This window comes from Cricetulus griseus (assembly GCF_003668045.3).
Source record: "Cricetulus griseus strain 17A/GY chromosome 1 unlocalized genomic scaffold, alternate assembly CriGri-PICRH-1.0 chr1_0, whole genome shotgun sequence".
NCBI lineage: Eukaryota > Metazoa > Chordata > Mammalia > Rodentia > Cricetidae > Cricetulus > Cricetulus griseus.
Window position 1 is genome coordinate 242,105,001 of NW_023276806.1, and position 23,218 is coordinate 242,128,218.

At 43.5% G+C, this 23,218-nt stretch overlaps 1 protein-coding gene across 4 annotated transcripts in view; it reads right to left on the reverse strand.

Moving 5' to 3' along the window:
• Klhl2 (kelch like family member 2) overlaps positions 1-23,218 on the reverse strand; it is a 110,121-nt gene that overhangs the window by 82,014 nt on the left and 4,889 nt on the right. For 2 of the 4 annotated variants that reach the window (XM_027394057.2, XM_027394058.2), the window contains exon 2: positions 11,315-11,440. The exons of 1 other annotated variant lie outside the window; for it this stretch is intronic. In XM_027394057.2, the coding sequence (XP_027249858.1) occupies positions 11,315-11,440 (126 nt within the window). Of the gene's footprint in view, positions 1-11,314; positions 11,441-19,794; positions 19,814-23,218 lie in introns of those variants that run through there. One more of the 4 variants, XM_027394059.2, reaches the window with a different exon arrangement.

The window sequence follows — 23,218 nt, forward strand, 5'->3', positions numbered from 1 at the left end:
ACAGCCAGGGCTGTTACATGGAAAAGGTTTGTCTCAAAACAAACAAAAGTTACTGACAGTTATTCTTGAACCAGCAGGAAGGATTCAAAGCCCAACCCACCTTACTGGTATTCATCTTGTGAAAAACAAGAACAGACGAGGTACAGGCAAACATCCTATCCACAAATACTCCAGTCTGTATGGAGTACACAGCTCACACTTCTCACACCTCACTCTCAATGCCTCGGGCCTCTTTCCCTCAAGGGGAGCCTACTATTAGCTTCCTGTTGGCTCACAAGTGTTCTTAGGAGCTTAAGCAAATCCTTGCAGTGTTTCATGTGCTTACGATCTAGCTCCTTCAGTGTTCACACAAAACTTTTTGGGAAGCTGGCCTGTTTTTGGGAAACTTATTCTGTTTAGTTTAGGAGAAACTATGAGAAAAAGGAGCAACCCAGTTCTAGATATGTTCCACGCCTAATTCTTGGCAAGCCTTCCATGTCAATTTTACTGAAGGGTGGCTTGCAGGTGGGCCAACTTAAGGGCTCACAATAAGTGAGGCATCGGAAGCTCTCATATTAGAGTCATTAAAGGCACTCTCTCATTTGAAATTCCTCTGGATCAGGAGGACAATGACAAAGTCTACCACCAGCACAGAGAATTAAAAACACTCTGTATTCTGAATGCCAGGGCCCACAGGTAAGCCAGTGTGAAAAGAGTAGAAGCATAGCCCATTTCAGTCAGCAGAGTAGTTATTTTTCAGATGCCCCCAAATGTACTGCTGAGGAAACCAAGGACAAAAGCGAACAGCCCAGGCTAGGGGTGTAGTTTAGCAATAAGTACTGCATAGTATGTATGAGAACTAGGGGTCTAGCCTCTGCACCATACACACATAGGCTAACCTGCCTACACCCGCCCCCAATCCCCTGGGAACTGACATCAATATTCAAACCCAGAGAGTCTGAGTCCAGCACCTCCTTTCCACTACACAATCACCTAAGTAGGGTTCTTACAAGACTTCTTAAAGCTCAACAAAACAAACTGGTCTTGAACTCTTCCGCAGCCCAGGCTGGAACCAAAATCTCTATATAGCCCAGGCTGGTCTTAAACTCTAGCTGAGGCTGCATTTATTTCACTCATGCTAGGGTTACCAAGGTACATCTCCAAACCCTAGGGTTACAGGTGATATATACATCACCACACCCTCATCAAGAAGTTAAGTGTTACATGTAGCCCATAAAAGGCTCAACTGGAGCACCTCTACAAATATTTACAAGACAATCAAATCAAGTGCAAACTCTCTCACATTGAAGCACTTCAAGGACATCTCTGCCCTTAAGATAGCCAGCAAAAGGACGGGCTTTACCAGACAAAGTGGAAAATGCTATCATAAAGACACCAGGGGTCGCTGAGCAGGGTAGCTTACACCTGTAATCCCAACACTCAAGAAGCTGAGGCAGGAGGATGACAAGTTCCAGACAGGCCTCTTGGGCAACACAGTGACACTGCCTCTAAGTAAACAAACAGGAGTTAGCTCCATCAGGAAAGGAGCAAGACAATCCTAACATAAAAACATTATGAGTTGTAGAAAGATTACCCTCAGCAAAGGACAGTGGGGAACTGTGGCCCAAGAAGAATGGACAGAAGGATAGCTATGAGTAGGGCAGTAGGGGGGGTCAGGAGGCTGACAGAATCTCTTCATAAGAGGGCTGACTTGGCTCTTCTATAGTGAGCAGGGAATCTGAACTCCAGTCAAACCCAGGCCAAGGGCATCTTGTTTTCCTTGTGTCATCAATCCCTCCTACTGTGCTCATTTAAAGATGGATCTTAAGTAGCATTACACTCGAATACCTCAAAAACCACATAATTAATTACGCTCAGCTTCAATTACAATCACTCATTGATCCAAACCTTCCAGCATAACACCTGCTGGTTGCCGCATAATGAGCTTGGCCTCACTGGCTTATTAGTTGATGTCAGGTAACTAATAAGGCTAAAACATTAACAAAATATTACACAGGCACACCCTGGGTGAGGGCCTCATTAGAAATCATGGACACACTTGCTTTTAGATCTCTGGTTTTTTTTAGATCTCTGGTTTTTGTTCTTTTGTGTCGAGCAGTAACATATTTTAAAACAAAGACCTGACCAACTGTTTGATCAGTATTGTTGAGTGTGCAATAAATACATATCAGCATTCACAGCTTATGGCCTCATCCTCTCTTTTTTCTCAACTTTCATTATTTGTGTGTATGTGTGTATGCCGTGTGTGTGTGTGTGTGTGTGTGTGTGTGTGTGTGTGTCTGTGTGTGTGTCTGTGTGTCTGTGTGTTTGTCTGTGTGTGTGTCTGTGTATCTGTGTGACTATATGCCTCCCGTATATGTGCTTATGTGTGTATATGTATCTGTGTGAGCACATGCCAGGGTGTGCAGGTGCCCACAGAGGCCAGAAGAAGTCAGATCCCCTGGAATAGGAGTTAGAGCAGTTGTGAACTGCCTGTGTGGGTGCAGGACCCAAAGGCTCTACTGTAAATCCTGCAAACACTCTTAATGCTGGGCCATCTGTCTCTCCAGCCCCATACCCATCGCCTCTTCCTAAAGGTGCTTTACTACAGGTCAAAGGGCTTGGATGTGTAGAGACCTAAGGATAGAAAGTCTGGCCCTAAAATAAGACATTTTTAGTAGCTCATGTCCTGTCTTTCAGACTTCTGGGCTTATGTTCCTAGTATTTTTAATCTAATAAAAAAATAGAATGCAGATAGAAAGGGACTTCAAAATAAAGAAATAAAGTTGTTATTGACCCTAAACTGCAACCCTTCACTCTTCAGCCATCCCAAGGGTGCCTACTAGATGCCATAGGCTGTCTGCTTGCCACAAGAAAGACAATGTCATGACAGCAAGGACTTCAGAAGTAAGTGGGGAGGTACACAAGGAAATAGATCATGATAAACAAAAGAAACCCAGGAGTGCCTGCATGGTGACTCACACCTGTAACACCAGCACCTGGGAGGTGGAGGCAGGAGGATTTCAAGGTCAGTGAAAGGCCAGTACAGACAGACCTTGCTTCAAAATACAAGAGTTACAAAGAGACACAGACAGAGACTATACCAGAAAGAAAGCCTGTGGTGTCTAGGAAGAGGCCAAACCCAACTATGAAAACACTTCAGAAAACAAATCAAACCCAGAAAGTGACTACACAGATTTTAGATCTTATGTAAGAGGAAAACAACACTAGGAAGGGGACTTAATCATCTAACAGTAGTTCTCAGCCTGGGGGTTGCAACCCCACAGGGGTCAGACATCAGACATTTGCATTATGATTCATAACAGTAGCAAAATTACAACTAGAAAGTAGCAACAAAAATAATTTTATGGTTGACGGTCACCACACCCTGAGGAACTATATTAAAGGGTCACTATTCTAAATGAAACAATATCATAAAAATTGTCCCTTCTTAGGAAAAAGAAATAAGAAAAACTTTGAAAATGATGAAACCTGCCTGAATATATTAAGACATCATTTGGTTTTAAGATATAAAATGAATGAGTTCCTAAGAGAAAAAAAAAAAAAAACAACTTATCACTGATTTTAAAATGCAGTGCCATCCAACTGGGAGCTATCAAAATTAATTAGTTGTCATATGAAAAAAAAATTACTTGTGACTGGAAGCAAGGGCAGCAGGAAAAGGACAAAAGTCTGCCCCCTCTCTCACAGGTGCCAGGGAAAGCCTGGAGGCACCTCCTGCCACGTGGGGCAAGTCAGAATGACCCCTGGGATGCCAGGCTGGTGAGGAAGGCTGTCAGAGTCTACACACACCAAAGTCTGGTTGCTTCAGCAGCCAAGAGTAGTGCAAGTTTAGAAAAAAAGAGGCTCAAGGGGAGAAGCCAAGGTCAGGAAAGGAAGCACATGGCCCTGTGATCCGCTGTTGGGCACTAGGGAGATGGGTGAGGAGAAGAACACTTTGTGTATGCCTACATGTGTGGGTGCAGTTGTGTACACCAGGGGTGTGTGTGTGTGTGTGTGTGTGTGTGCGCGCGCGCGCGCATGCGTGCGCTTGCATCACCATCTGTGTGTTCATACATATGTGTACAGGCAAGAGGGAAGCCTCGGGTGTCATTCTGGTGCCACCCACATTTGTTTTGGGAATGGGATCTCTCACTAGCCTGAGATCAGATCAAGTAGATCAGGCTGGCTAGCCAGTGAACCCCAAAGACCCACCTGTCTATACCTCCCCAGCACTGGGAGAACAGGCACACACCACCATGCTGGCTTTTTTATATGGGCTATGGGGGGTCAGACTCCCATCCTCGGCATTTAACCAACTGAACTACTTCCCCAGACTCAAGTTCACCAGGGAACTTAGGGGAAAGCAGTTACCGCCACTACAACAGTCCCCTGAAGAACCTAGAGGGAACCTGGTAACCGCCACCGCAGCAGTCCACCGTAAAACTTAGAGGAAACCTATGTGACAATCCACCAGAAAACTTGGAAGCCAGCCGGCCACAGTCAATCATTTAGAAACTACTTCAAACTAACTAGTAATGGATCCCAGCATAGAGAATCTATCGTTCCTTTCAGCTGGACTTCAGACAGTGAAAAATTAGCAGAGCCACAAAGATGCCCTGGTTGGAGTCCCCAGTGATTTCGATTAGTCATATTTACCCAAATACAAAACTGACAATGTCCATTACCAGACAAGGCAGACACACTCTGGCTAAAGTGTCAATGACCTCAAAGAACAGGCAAGCATGTACAAGATATGTCACCATTATCTTCCCTTTTCTTCTTAAAGCCATGCTGGCAGGTGACATCTGTGAATTCCTGTTGCAGCTAAACTTAAGAAAAAATGTAGGTCCTGGGCTTGACAAGACTCAGCAGTGTGCTAAAAGCTCTGGGAGCGCTCAACCCCTCAGGAGATTTACACCTCCTGAGACTTTCAAACATGCAGGAAGAGTCAACAGTCCATGGGGGAACTTAGAGAAAAGCCGGTCACAGCCAACAATTTAGAAACTGCTTTAAACTAGTAATGGGTCCCAGAATAGAGAATCTATCCTTCCTTTCGGATAGACTTCAGACAGTGAAAAATTAGCAGAACCACAAAGATGCCTTGGGGAAAGCATGAACTCTGTGTCTGTGGGGAAGGGATGTACGTCTTCAAATTCGGGGACTTGCAAGAAGCCTTGGCCACTCTTAAGTAGGAGACGATTTATTTCTGAGTAAAGTGAAAGGAAAAACTAGAAAAAAGAAAAGCATGGGAGAGGCAAGAAGTAGAGGAGGCTGCTGCCTCTCTGAGAGGAAATAGCAAAGCTGAGAGAGGGGGGAGTTTGAAATATGTAGGTGAGACAGGCTACAGGGGAGAGCCTGCAGAACACACACACAGGACACCTCGTTACAAGTATGGTTTTAAAACATGGTGAAGCTGGGCATTGGTGGCTCACGCCTTAATCCCAGCACTCAGGAAGCAGAGGCAGCAGGATATCTGTGAGTTCGAGGCCAGCTTGGTCTACAGAGCAAGTTCCAGGACAACCTCCAAAGCAATACAGAGAAACTCTGTCTTGAAAAGCCAAAAAAATAAATAAAACATGTTGAAATACATATGGTACTGCAGCCCTGTACACCCAGAACTTGGGAAACTGAGGCAGGAGGATCAGGGTTTCAACAGCTAAAGACTTCCAGACCAGCCTTGGCCACGATAAAACCCCATCTCTAAAGGGGGTGGGGATGGTGCTGGGGAGACGGCTCAGCAGTTAAGAGCACCTAGTTGACTTACTGCTGTTTTAGAGGACATGGGTTCTGTCCCAAAGAACCACATCAAGCATTCACAGCAGCCTGTAACTTTGGTTCCAGAGAACTAATGCCCTCTTCTGGCCTCCATGGGCAACTCCATGCATATAGCACACACAAACTCTCACAGGCACACATACACACACATAAATAAAATAAATAAATAAATAAATTGGTGGGCTGTGGCCTGGAGAGATGGTGCAATTATTGATCTAAAGAGAAAGAGGCAAGGTAAGAGTTTCTGACTTCCGGATTTGAGACTACCAAGGGCAAACTAAGGCGGTGCGGTAGGTAATTCATGCCTCTTGGGTTTCCAGCACCTCAGAGAGAAGGAGGAAAAGAGAGAAGGTTGTTTTAGTGAAGTCATTTTCAACTGTCCATTCTTCACATTCTAGAAGAGTTTAATGATCCTTTCCCTGCTCAATAAAGCCCATTAAAAAGAAATCAACCACCAATGCTTATGAGACCCTACAGAATACTGCTGGTTAATTCTGCCCATACTCCAGGCTGCCTCTTAATCTTTCTTATATAAATACATCTGGGCTTCCTGACTATTCATTCTGTCCTTCCAGAAAGACCTTGTATCCCACTGTAGTGCACAGAGCCAGAAGGCCCTGAGAACTTTCTACCACATTTAAAAAAAAAAAAAAAAAAAAAAAAAAAAAAACTAGAACAGAAACAGTCATAGCCTATGTGATTTTTCTAAAATCTCATTAAAAAATTCTGAGAGAAAGTGATGAAAACCAAGGTAACCTTGCTTGAGTTCACTGTTGAACCCACTTGCCTGGGCCTCTAAGTAACACAGTATAACAACCACATAGGAATTGCTACACTTTGATTGTTTGCAGGTGCCAACACAGACAGCAGGATCCTAGGAGGAAGAGGGGCTCATGCTGTGTCAATCCTGGAGTACAATGGGCGAGGGGAGTGACACTCATTCCATTAAGAGCAAGATTCCAGTTTTCTGTTCTTATTCCACAATATAAAAACCACTACTACTGGTGAATAACTAAGTATCCAGGGGTTATGAAAGACATACAGGGGAATCAGTTCATCCTTACAGAACACATTCAACCCCTACATATAACTTAAGGGTCAAAAATTACATTCCTTCTAAATAAAACTAAGAGACTGCCTGCCCACCTCTCACACCCAAGTAAGAAATCACTGCAAATTTTGTAAGCTCAGGTGGTCATATATCCTAGAAATAAACTGTTGCTTTAATTTTTAAAATTCTATCCTTTGTGTTACAGTTCTTTCATCTCTAAAAAGATAGCAATCTAAATTTATCAGTAAAAGGTCTGAATTGGATATGGAGGTGCAGGCCAGGAACTCTAGTACTTGGAAGGCACAGGCAGGAGGATGCGGAGGAGGAGTTCAATCATCCTTAGCTACACAGTGAGTTCAAGGAGATCAGGGATACTTAAGAACTGTCTCAAGAAAGAGAGAGAGAGAGAGAGAGAGAGAGAGAGAGAGAGAGAGAGAGAGAGAGAGAGAGAGAGAGAGAGGAAGCAAGCAAGCAAGCAAGCTGGGCAGGTAACAAAGGCCTTTAATCCCAGCACTTGGGAGGTCTCTGTTGAGTCAGAGGCCAGCCTGATCTACATAGTAAGTTCCAGACCAGCCAAGGCTACAAAATGAGACCTACCTCAAAATTAAAAAAAGGTACCAGCAACATCCTCTAGTCTTTGTCTCCTCCTACACCCATGTACCGCACAACAAACAATGTGTAAGGATCCACTGTTTGATTCTGACCACACTCATATTTTAAACTAACACCCCTCTGCTTGTACTTGGGAAAAGTGAAGTTCAAGGCTACATTTCTTACCAGAGAATCTGTGCTCTACTAGAGCCAGCCTCTTTGATATCTGACAACTTGTCCCTCCCAAATCCCTGATCTTACCTTAGTTTCTCAGAAATCATCAATGCCCAGCAGATTCAGTTCAAATCCCCACTCTTCCAGCCTACCAGGATTCTGTCTTTCTCTGACATCTCACCCTAGTCTCACAGTGCCAACACAAAGCCTTGATTCACCTTATCTAAGCCCCACCCCTTTCCCAGCTGGGCAATTAGCTAAACCACAAAAGCCTTTCTGACTCTGGCCCTGTGTGTGAATCCTGGGAGAAAAGATTTATTTGGGTAACAGTTGTGGATGGCATGGTGGTAGGGACTTACTCACATCTGGGCAGTTCAGGAGGCAGAGAGAAGTGACACTGGAATTCGGATGGCTTTTTCCAGGACCACAGTCCATGGAATGGTAACACCCACATTCAGGGTCTGTCTTCAGTTACACCTCTCTCACAGAGCTCCTGTCCTCCTGCCTCTATCTGGGGATAGATATGTGCACATCCGTCTGTACCTTACACAAGTGATATTCCTTAAAGTGACTTTGCTCCCACCAGCCAAAAGTTCACAAAAGCCATCCCTAGTGCAGAGCTATGATTCCCCCCTCTCCCTCCCTACTCTCACAGTGAGGCTAGAGCCACAGGGCTAGAGGCCAATGGAGGCCATGCAGAACAGTGAGAACAGGGAAGTTCTCCCTTCCCAGAAGTCAGGAAACCACCCTGGGCTACTGTTTCCTGGCAACAGGAAACTGATGCAAGGACAGGAAGTAATTAGTGACTTTCAGCTGTACAATAAAAAGCTTCTTCATATTTCTTTTGTTTGTATTTTTAAAAGAGATACACAAATTATCTACAAAAGATAGAAATGAAGATGACTTTTTTGGGGGGGGGTTGGGGATGGGGAGGGACTGAGTCTCATCTTATAGCCTTGGAATGCACTCTGTAGATGAGGCTGGCCTTAAACTCACAGAGATCCTCCTGCCTCTATCTCACCAGTACTGAGATTAAAGATGAAAGGCCTTCAGTATCACACTGCTCAAGACTGACTTCTTTTAAGGTTGTAATGCACCCATAAAACCTAAGTCTGCCATCTTGCTTCTTGGCCTTTTGCACACAATTTTTCATTTGCTTTCATCCACAGTTTATCCATTTCCCAGTTCATTACCTTATGAAGTGTTCATTCCTTTTGTGTCGGTGTATATATGTATGGGCGTTGATACATGTGCCTGTGTGTGCATACATGCAAATGTGTGGAGGTCAAAGGTCAATCTCAAGCCTTTTCCTCGATTGCTCTCCGCTTATCCTTTCAGACTGAGGCTTCCTGACTGGCTGAACCAGGATCTCCGTGGACCCCAGGGTCTCCCTGTCTCTGCCTCTGAAGCATTGGGATCACAGGCCTGTGCTAATGCTCCAGGCTATTATGTGGGTCCTGGGGTTCCAAAGGCAGGTCCTCATTCTTGCACAGCAAGCACTTTACCCACAAAGCCATCTCCCCAGCAATACAGTTCGTCTTAAAAATACTAGTGGTTAATGACATAAGCAGAGCAATTCTGGTTACAGACCAGCAGCCAACTGCAACTACTCAAAGCTCTCCTGTATCTGGAGATCAGCATCAGCTACTGGCTGGTCACATTAGCTCATGAAATAATGCAACACAATGAACAAGGAGATACTATTTCACAGCCATGTAGTCCACACCCACAACAGGTCGGGATGGCCAGAGCTCAATAATCCTACGACAAAGCAAAGACTCCAAGTCAAAGGCTTTTGAGAAAGTCAGATTGCTCAGAATGTGGTCACTTGCCTCAGGGGAAGGCAAAGCAGGTATTACATTCCTGTGGTGTAGTCAATCATGTCCAGGTCAACCAGAGACCAAGATAGAGAAGGAAGCCAAGGCTACTGTGCCCCTCAGGAGTGGGAGGTGGGGGTGAGGGGTCGAGAGTGGTCCTGCTAAAAGCCTATCTTCTTATTTTTTAGGCTTATTTTATGTGTGATTGTTTTGCCTGAGTGTATATATATATATACACTACAGCATGTCTGATGCCCGAAAAGGTCAAAAGATGGCATTGGCTCCCATGGAACTAAAGTTATGGATTATTTAAAGCCACAGTATTAAGTGCTGGAAACCCAACCTGGGTCTTCTAGAGCAGTAAGTGCTTTTAACTGCCTAGCAATCTCTACAGACCCTATTTAACCAGCTTCTAATGTCACCCTTATCATCAAATGTTTGCTTTTTATTATTTTTAACCAGATCTCTCTATGTAAGCAAACTGGCTTAAACATGAACTCCTCCAGCCTCAGACTGTTGAGTGCTTGCTAGGACTTCGGATGTGTAGTGAGATGGCCCAGTGAATGGCAATGACCCTTATCATATATGAGAATCACCTTAGCAACAAGCAAGTACCATCCCAAACAACCACAACTACCACCACCAAAACAAGACATATTTCCCTGTCTAAAAGCATCCTTCCACATTCTATATGGCTGGAATTAGAAGCCTTTCAACAGTAAATGGAAATATAATGCAAGTGACTATTTTCTAGCAGTCATAATAAAAAGTTAATAAAAAAAAACAAGATTAATTTCAATAAAACATTCCACCTAAACCCCCATGTCCAGGTGTTGTGGAATAAATCTCTTTGCACACTGTGAAGATGTGTCACTCTGGTTGGTTTAATCAAAAGCTTAAAGGCCAATAGCTAGGCAGGATTTCCAGGCACAGATGATGCTGGGAAGAAGGATGCAGTCACCAGCAGACATGGAGGAAGCAGGAAGCATCATGGACAACAAAGAGAAAAGGTAATAAAGCCATGAGGCAGAAAGCAAATTAATAGAAATGGTTTCATTTAAGTTGTAAGACCTAGTTAGAAGCAAGCCTAAGATATCGGCTTTCATAATTAATAAGGGATTTGGGAGCTGGCTGATAAGGACAGAGAAAGACTCCCTGCATCCAGGCTCAGAGGCTAATGGTACTTGTCAGCAATGCTGAAGACTTGAGGTCACCCACATGGTAGAAGAAAACTGATTCCCACAGCTATCTTCTAGCTGCCCCATGTGTGCCCCCTCCCTGCAAAACACACACACACACACACACACACACACACACACACACACACACACACACACACACGCACGAACGCACGCACGAATGCACTCATGCAAATAAGCAAATAAATAAACAATATCTGATATTCTATCATTTAACATACAATTAGTGTTTGAAATATTAAAAAATATTTTATAAGCAGGGCATGGTGGTGGTACACTCCTGTCATCCAGCACTTGGGTGGCAAATGGAGGATCAGGAGTTCAAGGTCTTCCTCACCCTGGAATACAGAAGACCTAATCTAAAAAAAAAAAAAGAAGCTTAAAAAAAAATCCTACAAATTAAAACAAAATATAAAAAAAAATAGAGGGAAGAAAGAAAGAGAAATTAAATATTTTCCTTGGAGAGCCACTGTGTACCTTTTCTTAGAGAACACTTGAACTCACAGTAGCCTCACATGACTAGATGCTATTCTACAGAGGAGCCCCATCGTCTGCACGTCTGATCTCCTTTCTTCCTTTAAAAAGCTTGCAGAAAAGCTTTGGATGGTCCCTGTATCAGAACAACAATAGAGGGAGGGGGTACATTCCCTACAGACAATGAAAAGAAAAGAAAAGAAAAGAAAAGAAAAAGACTAATGGCTACATATGCATTGGAGTGTCACTACCTTCTCAGCTCGTTCATGACTTTAAAGGCTTTCTTCATGTGCCAGGGGTTCACCGTCACCGGGCAGTGTTTTTCAGTATTATCATCTTTTGAATCCAGAGGCTTCTGATGACCCTGCTTTGTGCATCTGTACATAGAGAAAAGAACAAAAAGAAAAAGAGAGAGAGAGACAAAGATCTCATTAAGGATAATTTAGTTCCGGCTTGTCAAGCTACAAGAGACAAATTGAATGCCTCCCTCCCTCCCTCCCCTGCTCAGTTAGAAGGAGAAGGCTGCCCTCAACTGAGAGTAATACACAATTCAGAATGGTCACTATGGTTTCAACAAAAAGTGGGTAATTATCTCCCTGGTGTCAAAGATCTATCAAACGGAAACAAGGAATATTCAGAGAAAAAAGCTTAGCAGATCACCACAAACAAAAAACGCTGCAAAATAATCTCTGTTGGAAATCAACTTGCTTTTACAACCAACCTATAGTCATATCCACACATATATGTGTGTGCAGTTTGTTTGTTTACAAACTAATTTAGAAACATGGTTGTACTTCATGTAAACTTCAGATACAAAATCTGGTTCAAATTTGCTCTCTCTGCAAAGACCCTTAGTCCATGTATTTTGGGGGCTACACTAGAAAGGTTAATCATGTTAACTAAAGTTTACTGAGTTCTCAACACCTGGCACCTTGTGTGCCTAATGGTATGATCTCATTACTTATAATTGTCACAACAACTCTATACTCCAATTATCATTATTAGCCCATTTCATAGATGAAGTGGCTGAGGTGAGGAGGAGGCGATGAGTGACATAGTAAATAATAGAGCACAGCCAACCTGAGCTGTCACTCATGCTCACTACCACTTCCCACATCCAAGTATTTAAGCTCATGTTTAAATGGGCAATTAATCATTCTCTTTTTAAGAAAAGCATTGTTTTCATTTTATGGATACATATGTGCATCTGTGTGCTGGGCGGTTGTCCATGGAAGCAAGAAGAGGGCACTGGCTCCTCTGCAACTAGAGCTACACACAGTTGTCAGTCACCAGATGTGGGGCCCAGAAACCCAACTCCAGTCCTCTCTGCAAGATCATCAAGTGCTCTTATCTGCTGAGTCAACTCTCCAGCCCCTATATTTACAGTATTTAAGAACCCAAGACTATGATGAGCGTTGTTATATGAACTGTTCTTTCAAGATACGGAGGCAAAAAGACCTGGCAAAATTTGGAATGTGGGGTGAGAACTAAGAACTGCAAATTAAAAGGACAAAAAGGAAATTTTTGAAGTGATAAATGCATAACTCAGGAAATTTCCCATAAAAAATGAATTGCAAATACTTTATAGAATGTAAATTATACTTCAAAAAACTGGAGTGGACAGAGAGAACAGAGCTTAAGCCCACATGTTGCTCTTGCAGAGGACCTAGGTTCAGTTCTCAGTACCCACAGAATGGTTCACAACCCTCTATAACTTCAGTTCCAGGTGATCCAACACCCTCTTCCAACCCTGTTCCTGGGCACCAGGCACCATATGGTGCACATACACACATGCAAGTGAACACTCATACACACAAAGATGAAATAAATACATTTAAAAAATGAAGGTACCACAGTAAGCCTACTGAAAACTGATGGGGAATGTCCTTCTGTATGCTGTGAATATATGTTTCTCTTATTGGTTGATGAATAAAGCTGTTTCAGCCAATGGACAGGCAGGATTTAGCCAGACAGGAAATCCAAACAGGGATAGAGAAAGGTAGTAGGCGGAGTCAAGGAGATGTCTTGTAGCTGCCAAGGAAGCAAGAGATTTGGGCATCACTGGTAAGCCAAGACTAAGTGGAGATACACAGATTAATAGAAGTGGGTTAATAATTAAGAGAGAGCTAGCCAATAAGAATTCTGAGCCCAATAAGATGGCTCAGCAGTTAAGAGCACTAACTGCTCTTCCAGAGGACCAGGGTTCAATTCTCAGCTCCCATATGGCAGCTAACAACTGTCTGTAACTCCAAGATCTGACACTCTCACACAGATATTCATGCATGCAAAATACCAATGCATATAAAATAAAAATAAATAAGTTATTTAAAAAAAAAGGCTGAGCCATTGGCCAAACAGTTTATAAGTATAAGCCTCCATGTTTATTTAGGACTAAACAGCTGCAGGACCAGACTAGACAGAAACATTCATCTACAGAAAACCATGTTGTATATGTATTGCACAAAGAACAGCAGGAAGCATCCCTTAGCATAAGGCTGGTTCCTTTGTAAAAACACTATATTACGCACTCATTCATGCAATTAACCTTTTTTTTTTCTTAATGTGTACTTGTAAAACATCAATGAATAAAGCAAAGATTCCTGCCCATTGTAGTCTGTGGGGAGGGGACACAATAAGCCCGGCAAATCAGAAAAGTGGGTAGGTAGTGTGCTACAAAGTGGTAAGTGCTACAAGAAAAAGGCAAGGTAAGACAGAGAAAGGAAGAAGTGTAGGATAACGTGATGGGGAATGTCCTTCTGTATATATGTTTCTCCTATTGGTTGATGAATAAAACACCATTTGGCCAATAGAGGCAGGAAGATAGGTGGGACTAAGAGACAAAGAGAATTCTGGGAAAGGTAGGCAGAGAAACTACAAAGACGCCATGTAGAGATTGGGAAGATAGAATGCTCCAGGAGTTCTCTGGTAAGATAAGGACATGTAGAAATGCATAGATTAGTAGTTATGGGTGAATAATTAAGAGAGAGCTAGCCAGTAAGAAGCCCTGGCCATTGGCCAAGAGTTTTATAACTGATATAGCATCTGTGTGTTTCTTTGGGGTTAAGCAACTGGTTGGACTGGGTGGGGGGACGACAAATGGACACTCCAGCAACAATAATGGCCACGAGGTGTGAATTTGCAGTATTAAAAAGAGTGATCAAAGAAAATAGCTGGGAATTGAGATCTGAACAAAAGCTGGAAGGTAAGAGGAGGTTCAGAAGGAAATGCACCAGCAGAGAAGGCCCAGTACGTGCCCTCTGACCCCTATGGCTAGAATAAACAACTGGGGCTAAGAAGTATAGCAACCTACACTTTCACTGCTAGATGAAGACAGTTGTGCTGGTTAGGTTTATGGTGAACTAGATACAACCTAGAGTCACACAAGGCACCTCAAACGAAGAACCGCCTGACTCAGACTGGCCAGTGGCCATCTCTGTGAAAGACTGCATTGATGGATGGATGATGTAGAAGACACAAGCTACCTTGAGTGGCACCATCCTTAGGCAGGCAGACTAGGGCTCTAGAGGAAAGTCAGCTCAGCATGAGCCAGAGAGCAAGCCAGCAGTATCGTCCTCTGTGGTTTCTGCCTCAGGTTCCTACGTTGGGTTCTTGCACTGGCTTCTCTGTGACAAAGGGTTACCTGGAAATGCAAGCTGAAATAAACCCTTTCCTCCCCTAGGCTGCTTTTAGTCAGAGTGTTTCATCAGAGCAACAGGAAGCAAACTAGGTCAACAGTCCATAGGAGTCAAGAATGAAAAGAGTAAAAAGATTTAGGTATGGCAGTAATCCTCTAAAGGGTTGTGGGGAGGCTGCCTCGATAAGAGAAGTGGCTGGCTTCTGGTGTGTTCAAGGAAGAGAAATAAGATTTGTTTACAAAATGAATGCGCATGTCAAAGAGCCAGAATGGCTCCAATATAGGAGGATTGAGTTTCCATTGTTAGAAAGAGGAAGGCTACAGGTGGAACTAGTTTGGGGTGTAGGAAGATTTTCAGACAGGTTACCAGACATGGGGACACAAAAATCAACAGGAAAGTATCAGAGCCTAGAGTTGGAAAACAAAAGTCTAGCTGGTGGACTGGTGAAATGGCTGGACAAGTGGAGACATTTACCAAGACACATACACATGCACACGCTGTAATTTGTTTCGTTTTGTTTGTTTTTTAGATGGTGACAGGATTCTGAGAATCACTGGTTCTATGAACAAAGCCAAAAAGCAGGCTGGATTCACTGACAGTGTATGAAGCCAAGAAGCAGGTTTTCAACATTAAAGAAATCTAGAAAATTCAGCATAACTTGCTCAATTTCCCTAGTCCCTGAGTAGGACATGATTTCTTAACAGGCTGTCCACCAAAACCAGGCATAAACGCTGCTTTCCCCTGTTTAAGGCTAAACAGCTGAATGAGCACAGGACACTGCCTCCAGAGGCAAATTCCACTGCTGGGGTGAGATAAGAGGAGGCACACTCCATTAACTATGGCCTTCGGGAGAGAGAGTACAGATGATTTAAGAAAGGGTCCTGGGGCTGGAGAGACGGTTCAGTGGTTAAAGAGTACTGGCTAGTCTTCCAGAAGAATTGAGTTCAACCCCCAGCACCCACAAAGGCAGTTCATAACTCTTTCTGTAACTCCAGTTCCAAAGGATCCGCCACCCTTTTCTGGATTCTGTGGGCACCTGGCATGAGCACAGAGTACAGACACATATGCAGGCAAAATCACCACATTAAATGATATACTTCTCTTAGTTAGAGGGCTGTGGAGAGGGAAGTCCCTGCTGCACAAGCCAAAAAGCCTACGTAGGGATTTCCAGCACCCACAAAGAAGCCAAGAATGGTGACGTATGTCTGTAACCCCAGTGATGGGAGTGCAGATGGATGGTCCGAGGAGCTGGATAACCAGTCTTCCGGTCAAAAAGCAAGCTCCTGGTTCTGTGAGAAGATGCTGACTCAAAAACTAAGGGGGACAGAAACAGAAGGAAGCATACAACATTGACCTCTGGCCTCCACACATGAACAGCAACCCATACACACATGTGCACACACCCCCACACACATGCATAAATTTTAAAAAGAAAAAAGGTCTTAGAAAGGAAAATATCTGGTAAAAGGCAGAAGGGGGATGCATGACTACAAAAGACAGGCATTCCCAATCTCACAGCTAAGAAAGCAACAGGGTTCCCACGGATTGTCTGTGGAATCCAGGCAAACACCCTCTCTACCCACGAGATATGCAATTCCTACATATACAGCATACATTCAATGCAATTCCTACATATACAGCATACATACGGATATAATTCAATCAGGGTTCAGCAGGAGAAAATATACTGGTGACTAGTGAAATAACTGCAGGAGAGTTCTCAATGTTCAGAATGGGAGCAAATGTGACTCTGTCCAGAAAAGAACGGCATTATTTAAAAATTGAGAGCTTGACTCCTACCTAAGAAATCAGGAGCCAATGAGATGTTGTCATGGGTAAAGAAAAACACTGGTCCCTAAGCTAAACAACCTGACTTCAGTACTGGGGACCCACATGGTGGAAAGGGAGAACTGACTCCCACTAACTGTCCTCTGACCTCCAAATACGTGATTTGGCAAGCACATACCTTCCTCAACATAAATAAAAAAGTAATAAAATGATTTAAAAATTTTAAGTAATTAAGAGGGGCTCGAAAGATGACTTAACAATTAAGAGCACTTGCTGTTCTTTCAGAAGATTGGAGTTTGTTACCCAGCACTGGCATGATGGCTCACAACCACCTGTTATTCCAGTTCCATGTGATTCAACTCTTCTGGCCTCTGCAGGCACCAGGCATACACATGGTACGTGCATGTACCCAAAACACACATACAATGAAAAATAAATCTTTTAAAATTAGAATTGAAGGGTGGGGATGGTAGTGCACACCTGTAATCCCAGCATTCTGGAAGCTGAGGAGGGTCACAAGTTCAAGGCTACCCTGAGCAAAACTGCAAGGCGCTGTCTCAAAAGACCAAGCAGAGAGCAGAAAGAAACACCTGGCTTTACAAAACGAAAGCTAAGGCTACCAAATATAATCAAGGCACACGGTAGTGATACTCCCTTAAAGCTATTTTCAGGTTCTATTTTTGTTTTGTTTTAATGCACTCCAGAAGCTGTAAAGAAGAAACTTCATTCAAAGACTTAAAAGAATAAGAGAAGGCTAACACCGGCTGTCCTTTTCTTTTTTTTTGTTTTTTTGTTTTTTTTTTTTTTGTTTTGTTTTTGTTTTTTTGAGACAGGGTTTCTCTGTACTCGCTCTGGAGACCAGGCTGGCCTCGAACTCACAGAGATCCGCCTGCCTCTGCCTCTGCCTCCCGAGTGCTGGGATTAAAGGCCTGCGCCATCAACGCCTGGCTGTCCTTTTCTTAAGTGTTCCTTGTACTGTGCACCACTTACAAACCCAGCAGCCCTACTGCACTATTTCTAACACTAATGTCCATCTCCTAATTCCTCATTTCCTATGAGGCTCTTGTGTATGTCCATTTATTAGCGAATGGAGCAACAAACATGGCACACCATGTTAAAACTACGGCAGTGAAAACTGTAGCTACGAGGGGCACACAGCAAGGGGTATGTGCAAAAGTTTACTGTTGAAACTATATCCTGTGTGCCCAGGTACCCTCGTCTGCTTCCCTTCTGAACAAAGAGCAGCCTTCTCCAGGAAACTGCCTTCTTGAAAATATCAAAAGGAGATACTTTTTCAAAGTCCCTTCACCTTCCTTTCCAGCTCTACACTCCACAGCTGTTATTATTTGATAATGGCCACTCAATTACCTGTTGTTATCAAAAAACATATCTGAAAGAGTTGCCGTTTCTGAGGGTTTGGATTCCAGTGTACAGCTTTGCTGTACAGGAGGCAATCCTCAAGCCTTCCTTGAATGACTGACTCCACAGACACCCAGGCTGGTTTTGTAACCGAGGTGACTTTGTCACTCTGCCTTATAACGTCACTACATCCTCAGACACCAGGAAAATACTCTAACCTGGAGAATCCTCAAATAGTCAAGATTTCACAACCAAGCAAAGGGTTAAAAGCAGGGCAATAACTTAGACAGGTCTGATAATCTCTTGTATTATCTGACCTGGAGCAGTGAGTTTTGGTTTTGTTTTCAAGGATGAGGAATACAAATATCAAAAGAGAGCTGGAGAGATGCTCAGAGGTTAAAAGTGCTTGTCCAAGCATGAGGACCTGAGTGTAGATCCCAGAACCCACATGAAAAGGCAGGCACAGCTGTTCACACGCCTCTAATCCTATCACTGAGGTAAGCAGAGACAGGGGGATCATTGAGACTTCCTGGTGACCAGCATAGCTCCAAGCTCAGAAAGCTCCAAGCTGCCTCAAAACGAATAGCTCTCCAGTAACAAGCTATGTATGGTTAAGTGTTTACTGTCAACTTTACATAGTAGAGTCACCTGTGAATTGGGACCCTCAATTGAGGATTACTTTCATCAGGCTGGCTTGTGGGTGTGTCTGTGGGGAATTGTCTTGCTTGATGATTATGGGAGGGTCCAGTCCACTGTGGACAGTACCATCCCTGGGGTGGTAGGCCTGAGCAGAGTAAGAATATTAGCAGAGAGAGCTAGAGGCATTCAGCAAGCAGTTGCCATGATTTCTTTTACAGGTTCCTGGCTAGACTTCCTATATGGATGAACTGTAACCCACAAGATGATATAAGTCCTTTCCTCCCCATCTTGCTTTTGGCAATGGTCTTTATCACGGCAACAGAAAGAGAACGAGGACAGAGCTGAACATGCAGCATCCTCCTCTGACACAGGACTTCACGCTCATACGCCCGCACGTGTACACAGACCACACGCATATACCACGCTCGCAAACACAAAGGTTAACGGAAAAACCTAGGTCTAGAGAAATGGATCAAAGGGCAAAGTTTATACTGAGCACACATGGAGAGCTAAATTTAATTCCTTAGCACCCACATGAAAATCAGGGCATAGAAAGCACACCTGTAATCCTAGCTAGAATTAGGGAGGCGAGGAAAGAATTTCTAGAGCTTGCTGCCCAGCCAGCCTAGCAAAATGTAACCAGAAAGTCCCAGTTCCCAAGAGACCCTGTCTCAAAAAATAAGATGAAGGACCATTAAGATGACTCAGCAGATAAAGGCCACCGAGCCTTTATCTGAGGACCTGAGTTCAATTCTTTGATTCCCAGAACCCACACGGTGGTAAAAGAGAACCAACTCCACAAGTCAACCTGTAACCTACACACACACACACACACACACACACACCGAACAAAGAAATACCCAATCAGTTTCTCAAACTATATGGCCCATGCCTCCTCATACAAAAAGACAGGCAAGCCCTTTTTGGAAATCCGTATGTCGGAATGGTGGTGTCTCTGGGGGGTAGGGGTGAAAGCAGCTTTGCATGATTTTTAAAAACAACAACAGGTGATGCAATCCGCCCTACCACCCACTTACCCTCCTACCCCAGACTGATCTTCCCAGATTGAGAACAAGCGCCCTAGAAAATCTGGGTTGTTTGTAAGTTTAGTGTTTTCTGGGAGAAGTGGTGTTACGAGTCATGGGTATGATATGGCTGTAAAATTTCACAGGGGACCAAAGACACTGTCACGTATAGGATGTAAATACTTGGCCAGCGCTGGGTGGCCACCATCTCTGCTCTCCCTCTGCCTATTCACCTCAAAGGCTGCAAGTCTCGGGGCTTGCAGTGAGTCACCCACCATTACTCACAAATTTCTGCCAAGTTCACGTCAGCAGCTGTTGTTTTCAAAGTCACCATCCGTGCTGTACTGCTCTCAAGTTTCCCCGGACTTTGTAATATTTCTCCTATGTTCTCGCTGTCTTCCCTGCCAAACTTAACTTTCAGAAGCTTGGCAAGTTATTAGCCACGATCCACTTAAAACAAGAACAGATATTCGAAATGCAAGCTACAATCTAATGACTGTCTTCACAAATACTTAGCACACCACTCTATAATAAAACTTCCCAACAAAACGCTCTCAGAGCCTCCCCCCAGGGTGCCTCCCAATAATCACTGAGATTCAGGGAAAGCAATAGGTTTTCCCCCTTCAACACTTATTTGGTGGTAGGGGTGTGAAGTCTTTGCAATGTTCTAAAGGCAATTTTTCTTCAAATGTATGGAATTTAAGCATTAATTGGGCTTTAATTGTGCCACTGCACAAACTGTAGTCTATAACTTGTGGTATTTACCAAACAAATGTGGCTTTTTTTAAAAATTGAGAATGTCTGCCCTCTAATACACAGAGCTTAGACTAGGTTGAGGATGCAGTAAGGAGTGGTAGAACACTGCTTAAGACATGTAAGGCACTGAGTGGGATTCCCAGCCTCCCAGAAAGAAAGATTAGATGCTATCTTCAGTATGTAGGTCCTTAGAATTGAGCGTATCGCATCTTGTGAGGTTAAACTCCTATCCTGTGTACATCAAATAACACTTCACAATCTCATATTCATACCTTTGAGTGTGTGTGTGGGGGGGGATGGGTGTGTGTGGTGCTGCTGCTGCTACTGTTATTGTTAAAGGTATAGCTCTGATTTCCCAGAACTGGAAAGGAAACATCCAGAAAAGGCAAGCATGCTCAATTTTACTAAGGAACAGTAGTTAAAACACAGAGCCCTGAGCCAACTGGGTGGCAGGACACCTCTCTTCTCTGCCTGGGTCCTGGGTGTGTGGCTTCTGGTAAGTGTGGGGGCGTGCTGGCAGGGGGAGGCGGATGGGATGGATGTCTGGGGTTGAGAGGTTGATGGAAGTTGGAGCATAATTGCCCTCTGATGGTAGAACAATGGTTCTGTAAAAAGCTCCACTTCAGATCAACCCAGCTCTCTCCTCTTCCCCTCCCACCTACATGACAAACACAGCACAATCAGGCACTTTTTGTCCCTGACAGTGACTATTACCAGGAAAGGGATGGGGTAAGAGCATGTCTTATGCAAGATCAATCTTTTAAAGAATATCTCATAAACAATTAACAAAGCATGATTAGAGAAGGATTTGCATGAGATGATAAAATAGAGAAAAGGAGGGTAATGAGCCATATCCAGCATTTCCATGTCTTTTATCACTTTTTTTTTTTCTCGTTACTTTCTCTAGTATGGTCATCACTTCAAAGCAGCAATCTAACCTGGCAGTTCAGATGATGAGCTAAATTTTCTATCATCTTCTCTGGGGTGGCGAAGGACCACTCAAAGACAGGAATCAGAAAGAGGACCAAATGGTAGTCCTGCCTATACCACTATGCCAAACACTAAACAAGTGAACCTGGATTAACATGGGAGACAATCACCCCTCATCTATTTCTCTCATGGATCGGTCTAAGCATAAAATTCCCTATTAATGCAAACACAAAGGAGAAAAATGTTGAATTCAGGAACTAAATGGAATATGGCCATTTGATTTTATTCACTTTCTTGGCCTTCAATTTTAATTGCAACACTCAACTTGAAGTCATTAGAAATGTGCAAATAATCATAGCTGCTAATAGATCAAACATATAACTGCTGCCTAAATGTCCACTGTATGGCCTGCCTGTAGGATAAGAGGGGCTGACCCTGCTCCAGTTTCCCATCTATTAGGGATGTCAAGGCTAAATGCCAAGAAATGGCACAAACCAGGACACATATGCAAGACTGTAAATTCCACAGAAAGCTAATGATGAGGGCTGGGCAGGTGGCTCAGAGGTTAAGAGCACTGTCTACTCTTCCAGAAGTCCTGAGTTCAATTCCCAGCAACCACATGGTGGCTCACAACCATTTGTAATGAGATCAGGTGCCCTCTTCTAGTGTGCATGAAGACAGAGCACTCATGTACATAAAATACATTAATAAATAAATCTTTAAAAAAAAGAAAGAAAGAAAGAAAGAAAGAAAGAAAGCTAACGATCTGGAAAGGACTGAAATCAAAAATTAAATAAAACTTCGAAGGAGGTGGGGCTCACCTGGGCCCTGCAGGAACTCTAAAATCATTTTAAGCAGAGACAGGAGTATGGAGCAATAGGAAGGGCTGGAGAACCTGGCCTATGATGCTGCAAAGGCTGAGGCACATAATGACCCTGGTGTTAAAGTCAAAATGATGGCAGGCAAAGGCCTCCTGGCTGAGGATGTGGCTCTGATTCGCCATGTGACAAGACTCTAGAGTGCTAAAATTTAAAATGACACATGGACTAAAAGGTGAAGAGCGAAAACAGAAGAATTTAAGGAGTGATGACTGCAGGTGACTTTAAGGCGAACATTACTAAGGTTTTCAGTAATGAACTTGAGGGACTCTAAGCCTCTCCAGCTCCTGCAGACAGACACAGAGAGGACAATGAGGAAAGAAGCCAAAGGCTAGTGAGTGTGTAGTCTAGGAACCAGAGAATGCTTGGTTCATTCTTGCGTTTTACACTGGAGCTGAGAAGGCACTCCAATAGAAGCCAGAGATTCCAGACCCTTTAAGCACAGATATAAATGTTGATATAAGATACAGATGTCTCCCACCTCCCCCCCCAAAAAAAAAAAACCAAGAATCAACTAAGACTCATCGGGGCTCACAGAGACTGAAGTGGCAACCAGGGAGACTACGTGGGACTGACTTAGGCACTCTGCACATATGTTATAGTTGTGCATCTTGGTTCTCTTGTGGGACTCCTAACAATGGGAACAGGGGCTGTCTCTGACTCTTTTACAGGCCTTTGGGACCCTACTCCTCATACTGAGTCGCTTTGACCAGCCTTAATATGAAGGGGTGTACCTAGTCTTACTGTAACTTGATATACCATGTTTTGTTGATATCCATAGGAATCCTGCCCTTTTCTAAACAGAAACAGGATGAATGGATGGTGGGGGAAGAGGGGGCTGGAAAAGGAGGAAGAAAGGAGGAGAAATTACAGTTGGGATGTAATAATAATAACATTTAAAAACAAGATACAGATGTCTCAGTGCTCAGGAGGCTGAGGCAAAAGGATTCCTACATATTCACAGCCAGCCTGTGCTGTGAGACTGATGCCAATCTGGGCTACAGAGTGAGCCACCCTGTCTCCAAAAACAGTAAACAAAAAGATACAGAAGGGAATACAGATGAGATGAACTGTAGACTAAGAAGAACTGGCCAAGACCCACTTGTGAGAGGAAAAAATGCTGTCTGTGAGCCGTTGCAGAAACT